At 44.8% G+C, this 7,445-nt stretch overlaps 1 protein-coding gene across 3 annotated transcripts in view; it reads right to left on the reverse strand.

Annotated features, from left to right (window-relative positions):
• Positions 1-6,943, reverse strand: part of DPY19L4 (dpy-19 like 4) — a 38,152-nt gene extending 31,209 nt beyond the window's left edge. For 2 of the 3 annotated variants that reach the window (XM_074898710.1, XM_074898709.1), the window contains exons 1-4: positions 6,788-6,943; positions 3,231-3,338; positions 2,146-2,270; positions 1,422-1,512 (exon numbers count right to left, since the gene is read on the reverse strand). In XM_074898710.1, coding sequence (XP_074754811.1) covers positions 1,422-1,512; positions 2,146-2,270; positions 3,231-3,338; positions 6,788-6,926 — 463 coding nt within the window. In that variant the 5' untranslated portion in view covers positions 6,927-6,943. Of the gene's footprint in view, positions 1-1,421; positions 1,513-2,145; positions 2,271-3,230; positions 3,339-6,202; positions 6,304-6,787 lie in introns of those variants that run through there. The other variant, XM_074898711.1, reaches the window with a different exon arrangement.
• Positions 6,944-7,445: the final 502 nt, after the last annotated feature.

Raw genomic sequence — 7,445 nt, forward strand, 5'->3', positions numbered from 1 at the left:
CTAACGGGGATGAGCTGGATGTATTAAACCTCTCTCCACAAAGAGGTCAGATATGACAGCCTCGTCACCCTTTTCAGCCCTGTGTTTCTTAGACTTCCAAGAATCACTCACTTCACACAACACAGCTTTGTAAGGGATTGAGATGAAATTGAAGATGGCATACTTGAAGGATACATCATTCTGCGATATTAAAGATTTGTCATTACTTAGGACAATAGTGGGAAGAGGAAAAACCAAATTAGAGAAAAAAAAAGAACAAAAAGTCCAACAACAATGCAACAGCCAAACAAGATAAATGTTTCCAGATCTGAGCATATCTTGGTGTGTGGTCTGCAGTTGGCTCTCTGCAGGCTAAACCAAGTCCTGCAGGACTTACAACTGGGTTCAGCACAGCTATGATACACCTTTTGAAACTGGGTACCCCACAATACCTAGCAGACATACGAGTCTACCTGACTGCAGAGGCAGCATGCCTGAATGAGGCAGTTCATCTATTCACAGCATGGGTAATCTCCCCAGAGATAATGAGGAAATGATTGTACCAAAGACCCATTATATATTGCTGACATGTTACACATCAGCTGGGAAACTGTTCAACCAATAAAATTATACCTACAAAGTTTAACTGGCTTTGGAGCTAATTCAATGCCTGACCACTGCAAGATAGGGCTGTTCACTCCCTGTTCTCTCCTGGAGTTCGCACCTTTTCACCATGATAGCCCAGGTGCCCTTCTGAACTCACTAAACTAGCATCAGTGCGCTCCGTCTTCTTTTCATTGCTTTAGTTTTCTGCTGGTTTAGTGATCTAGGGTCAGTGAGCTCCAGAGCCCGTGCAGGTTAAAGAGCACGAGCGCAAAGAAAGGAGAGACCACTGCCACCCAGTTTGTTCTCCTTCCTCTTGGTTACTGTCCCCATCACTCAGTGCTTTTCAACATCTATTCACTATAGCTGACAAGAGTAGAAACCTCTGGCAGAGACAGGATGGAGCAGATCAACTCTTGACAGAAACCATTCCATCTTCTGATAGATATCATTTCAATCCCCTGTTCCCAAACTAAATGTAAACTATGCTTACATGGCAGAAAATCCCCTATGTAGCATAGACAAAATCAACAACTATGCTTACATGGCAGAAAATCCCCTATGTAGCATAGACAAAATCAACAATAGCTTCTACACAGGGCAATATGAAAGTAATATTAATATTATTCCAGAGTACTGATTAAAAGGCAATCTGCTGGAATACAGGATAGTTAAATATTGTTTTTTAAAAGGTACTGAAAAGTTAGGACAGTATGTAGGTTTAATTAATTCAACTGATACAAAAGAGTATAAAATCAGTCCCTCCAATCTCCAGTTTTTTTCCTGTCTCCAAAAGGAACAGGACTTTTCAAGGTTAATAAAACAAAGGAGTCTTGTACCTCTTTCAAAGGAAGGAGCCTTTAGCAGTTCTTTATAGAATGAGTAATAAATGGCACTGTCACCCTGAAATGTAATTTCTCGTTCAAGTTCCTAGAAGAAAAAAAAAATATATATATATTCACCTCCTGCAATCTCTTCCCATCGAAGACTATATATTTTCAGATAGACTCATTCTGTAATACAGTACATGGTTATGACTCCACTGTACATCTTCAAGGTATTCCACAAAACATTAATCTTCACAGCACCTCTGTCAGGTATATAATGCTCTCTATAACTTAGCAAACATGCTTGGAATCAAAGCAACTTAAATCCACATCATAAGTCAGCACAAGACCCGCAGAATCCTTTCATATTCACAAATCTGAATTTCATTCAACTTTCCACACTTCGCTGAATAACACAGTTGTTAAAAAAAGCCCAACAAACAACCAGGCCATACATTCCTGGTTTTTATCTTATGCTATCCCAATATACTTCAGTTTTTTCTCCAAATTTTAGAAAGGTATTTCAAAGAAAAGCATGACAAGACTACTGCTGGTAGGAGAAACACTTTATAAAAAAAAAAAAAAAGAAAACAAAAAAAGAGACTATTATCAAAGCAGAGGCCTGAGTAAAAGGACATGGAATTCTGCAAGCAAGTAGTTCCAACCTGACATGGCTCAGCTTTGATTTCAAGAACACAATCTGGCTTTTGTTTCAATAGTTTAACTTTTTCTTTACCTGCCTGCTGGAAAACCAGAATTTCCGTTCATGATATGTTGAGAGGTACACAGCATACATCATTCCACTAGTGACTGCCGCAAGACAGCCAAAGAAAAGTTTCGCAAAACGCTGAATTAACATATCTGAAAAGGGACAGTGAAAAAGCTAAAATATTTCAGAGGACTTAGAAACAAACAGTATGACCTACATATGACTCATTTCTGAACAGCAAGTAAACTTACTGGCATCAGAATTATCACACCAGCAGCAGCACAGATGCATCAATAACTGGTTTGTTATTCCTTTCCCACAGAGTTTTCTCTCCTAGTTGTTACCATTGCTTCATAGGACTCTCAGATAAAATACTCACACACTACACTGCAAATGTATCTCCATTCTAATAAGCTTCATTTTCAAACAAATTCCAAGAAGTGTCTTCCAAATAAACAGAGCAAACTCTAGATTTTACCCAAAATACCACAAACTTCTTAACGACATTAACGGAAAGAGGCAGCAATACCACATCTAACATCAATACTGAAATGTTCTATTCTACAATCTGTTTTTAAATATAAGAGGAAGGAACTAATTTGAATTTTATCAAACTCATTCAATGGCCATCTACTTCACCTGTAGCTCCCTCAAGTTAGTATGCACTTTTAACATAAAAGTTTTTGTAAGTTTAGTTTGGTAAGCACTTGCCTAAAATTACACCCAGTTTTAGTTCTGTTTCTTGAAAAGCTGTAAGGACTTTTCACCTGTTTGTGTTTTAGTACCTTCATGCCTTTCAGCTTCCCAACCGAAAGATCATTACAGGTGCAATTAAAATAGTAACAACAGTAGATTCTTAAATCCTCTCCCTCTTCCCCTTCCTCTCCTTCCCCAACCTGAAACAATCCAGGACTACCATTTTACCCTGCAATACATAAAATGTCATTCTTAAAGAATTCTAATGTTGCATGCCTGTTTCTTCTTGAACATTCAAAAACCTAATCCAAAAAAAGTCTGTTAGAAATTACTGTGCTACAAATATCTTCCCATAAAATATAAAAGAATAATGAAAAAAAAAAAATCAGAAGTTGGCTAAAAATTCTGTAGCTTACATTTTGGCGATCTTCCCAGCTTTGAGTTTTCTTTGTTTCTCTCCTCTGGAGCCATTTTGTCAGATTCTGTGCAGTTTTGCTTCTTTCTCTGTCGCAGGTCTGCTGCCCCTGAAGACATTTCTTTTTAAGTTATTGCAACACAATACCTAAAATCACACTCAGAAATCCACACAGCAGCAGGTATCAGCCAGTTATCGCTACTGATTCAATCCCACAGCAGATGTATTGGACAAAGGCTCAATTAAAGTATTTCATATGCTTAACTAAAATAATAATATAACAATACAGAAATCAATTCCTATGTTATTCCTTAGAAGAAACAATAGTTTTCTCTTCAGGCCATACTCTGAGATTACCCAGAACCCAAACAGGAAGCTAACTGGTTTATTCCATGGTGAATGTATTACACAACTGAAAGAAAGCAGTTTAGACAGACACTGGGAGAAACTGGTGCCAATTCCATTCACTGTCATCCTGGTTTTACACTGCTAGAGTACAGTACTGTACTAGGCACATTACTGTAATACAAAAATTGGGCTAGTCCATTACTTTTAAATTGAGCTGCCTGTTATTTATATGGTGAAATCTTTCATGAAGTAAATATAAGATCACTTTTTTCCTGATTCCAGATCTGCTGGAACTAAGCAGATTTATGAACTTTTAGTCTAACATATAATTAAAAAGACCAGCCTGGTAGGCCACATAGATCTCATCACAAGACTGAGGGCTTCTCTGGCTTCTGTTTTCTGTAACCAACAGCAGTTTGAAGCCCTGGCCCATTTATTTTACATTCTGAAAGGCACCAAGGCTAACACAAACTGCAAGTCTCCATAGAAAAAGGCTAATTGCAAAAAGTCTGTTATAATTCCTATATTAAAGATGACAACCACAACTTTTATGTCATTTTAGAAGTGTGATGAAAAGGTTTAACTGTAACTCACACTTTGGAATTTTTAGCTCTCCAGTTTGACCTACTGTCCAACATTGCCTGAAATTTGTAGCCACTTATTTTCCTCTGGACTTAAAACAGCTCTTTCCTAAAGCCATCTGACTTCAAACTTGAAGTGTCAATATCCATATCCCACAAACTAGCTTTTAATTACTCTGGTTGTATATTATTTCAAGTCTAAATCAGTCTACTTTTAACTCCCAACTACTAGATTTAGACGTTAGAAACTAGAGTAATATAAATAAACTGTCAAAGCAGTATCTGCCTGTATAAGGACACATGTATTTGTGTTTTAACAGGATTTTCAAAACAATGTATAAATTATGCTGAGCAAAGTAAGATTTCAATAATAACGTTTTTCACTGAATGAATAGAAAATATCTACTGTCTTAAACAAGGTAAGAACTGGGAAGATACTAAAACAAGAAAAGAATTGGAAAGATATTAAAACAAAACAAGGTTTAGGGTGTTCAGTTATCACATTTACCATTATGTCAATCCAAAATTAAATACACACCAGTATCTCTTCATGTCCTGTATATGAAGTTAATCAGCAATGCAAACACCAAGTGCAGTCCAATTAAAAAATCGTTTGTACCACACAAAATAAAATTGGAGGCAAAACCCCCCAAGATCACCAGAATAGGCAGATATGTGCTTGGAAGGCCAACTGTCTGTCCTTGCCATTCTAGTTATGACCAAAGCAACAGCAGTGAGAACACTGGAAGAAAAGGCATTTCTTCGCTTCTCTGGAAGAGAAGTGAGCCATATTAGAAGCATAACACACTTAAAATGTCTAGAGTTAGCAGCAGTAATAGAAAACTCCCAAAGAAAGAACAATTTAAAATTCTAATTCTGAAACAGCTACATGTCAGTCAGCAAATGATCTTCACCTTGGTTTTGAAGACCGCTCAACAGATTTCCCCCACTAGAAGCAGTAACAAATAAAGATCCAAGTGTGCTACTTCTGTTTCATTTGCAGTTGCCGGAAACAAGAAAAATGCTGTTTCCACTTCTATGAATCCTCTAAATGGTGTGAAATAAAAGTCAAACAAGGTGACAATTAAAAATAATCTAGGATTTTGAACTGATGATGCAGCGTCTAGTACTTCTCTATCCAGCACACAATTTCTCATCCAAGATTGCTTTCCAGTTTCCTGTAAGTTCCCAGCACATTATTTTCAACTCTTGTTCAGACAACTTGCATTCCACATATTTTTGTGTATCTACTGCAGAAAAGCATAACTCATTGTTCCTGCGTGCCACTATATTAATCCATTTATCACCTACAAATTGAGCACTGTCTACAATTCTTGCCCTCTCATCTAAAGAAGGACAAGATAGAGATGGGAAATATTCAGAGACGGGCCATGGAGATGATCAAAGGTGTGCAATGGTTCCCATACAAGGAACAAGGAAGAAAGTTGAGGATGCCTCAGTCTGGAAAAGAGGATGGCCAGCAGAAACATGCCAGAAGCCTACAAGCTAGTGAAGTGCACAAACAGGATGAATAGAGAGCAGTGATTCATCTTCTAATACTGGAACAAGAAGTTATCAAACAAACCCAGTGAGTCAGGGTAAAATGAACCAGTTCACCGCACATCACCTTCATGCAGGCCACTCCTACCCAAAGAATGTTCTGTAAATGAAGAGTTTACATAAATTCAAGAGAAGATGGACATATTCGTGGAGGACAAGCAAAGACTACTAAATACACTGAAACCATGTCCAGCTCAGAAAGTACCCCAGCTGAGAACCGCTGGGAGGCTGGAATATGCCACTGGACAGTATCACGTATCCTTGTTTGCTCTTGCATTTCTCAAAGTGCCTACTTAAGAGTCATGTTTCTGTTGATTTCCCAAAGAAAACGAAATGTCATCGCCTAGTCCCCACAAAGGGCGTTAGCACAAAAAAGACCTGGAGAAAAAAATTGTGTGGGGGGCTAAAGGTGAAACGAGCGTGGAGACAAACTAAGACATACAAACGGGAAAAAGGAAGGGATGCCAAAGAAAAGCACACTCACAGAGGCATCCAGGGAGCCGGCGGATGCTGCCCCGGGGCGCTCTGCACAGAGGCAACGCCGGGACAGGGAGGAGAAACAGACCCCAAGTTTCTGGGCTCCCATCCGCCCGGCTTCCTCCCGCTTGGTGCTGCGAACCGTGGGCTGCCCTGGGCGGGGAAGAGGAGGCCTCGTCAGCGGGGCCCGAGGGGGCCGCCGGGGAAGGATCGGGCTGGCCTGAGCCGGCGCGGCCCCCCGCCGCCGCAGCGGTGGGACAGGCGCGGCCGGGGGAGGCCGACCCCGTGTCCCGCGGGCGGGCGCTCCACCACCCTCCGGCGGGCGTTACTACCCCGGCGGGTACCTGACACAAAACCCCCGGCCCCGGCCCCGCTGCCGACCTGCGGCCGCGGCCCCGGCCCCCGGCCCGGGCCACGCCGACCTCCCTTCCCGCCCCCCCGCTCCGCGGCCTGAGGCGGCGCCGCCGCGCCGAGGCGGCCGCCAGGCGCGCCCCCCGCACGGTCCCGCCGGGCGCGGGACGGGGCAGCCGCAGCCCCCCCGCCGGCGGCGGCGGCGGAGGGGGATAAGAGTGGCACACGCCGCCCCCCTCACCTTCCTCCATCGCCAGCCCGCGGCCGCCGCCCGCCGCCGGGCCGCCCCGCCGCTCTCTCCGGGGCGACGCCGCCCCGCCCGCGCTGCTGCCGCTGCCGCCCGCCTCTCCTGGACCCCGGGGGCGGGAGCGCTCTCGCATAACGCGGCGAGCGGAGCGCAGCGGCCCCTCACTTCCTGCCGCCCGCTGTGCTCCCGCCGCCGGCCGCCTTCTCCGGCGGAACTGTGGTGGCAGAGCGGGCGGGGGCGGCCGGAGCGCAGCAGCGCGTACCGAGGCGCTACCGAGGCGTTGCCGAGGCGCACCGAGGTGCTCCTGCCGCGCCGGCGGCCGGCGGGCCCGCGCTTCCGGCGGGGGGGACCGCCTGCAGCCGCCCCGGCCCGCTGGGGAGGCGCGAAGCCCCGGCCGCCTGTCAGCCCGGCCCGCCTCGCAGCCTTCGGAAGCAGCAGCACACGGGCAGGGGAGCGCAGGTCCCTGCCGCCCCCCCGGCTCCCGAGGGACGGTGCCTCCTCAGAGGGGCCCGCCCAGGGCGCGGGGCCCGAATCAGAGCATCTCCTGTGGGTGCCTCTGGCTCGCACCCCACCTGCCTCTGTGAGCTGCCTCCCTCACCCTGGGAGGGGAGGTCTCCCTCCTGCACAGCGTTATCTGGAGGGTCCGGGCTTG

The sequence above is a fragment of the Athene noctua genome, chromosome 2 (assembly GCF_965140245.1).
Source record: "Athene noctua chromosome 2, bAthNoc1.hap1.1, whole genome shotgun sequence".
NCBI lineage: Eukaryota > Metazoa > Chordata > Aves > Strigiformes > Strigidae > Athene > Athene noctua.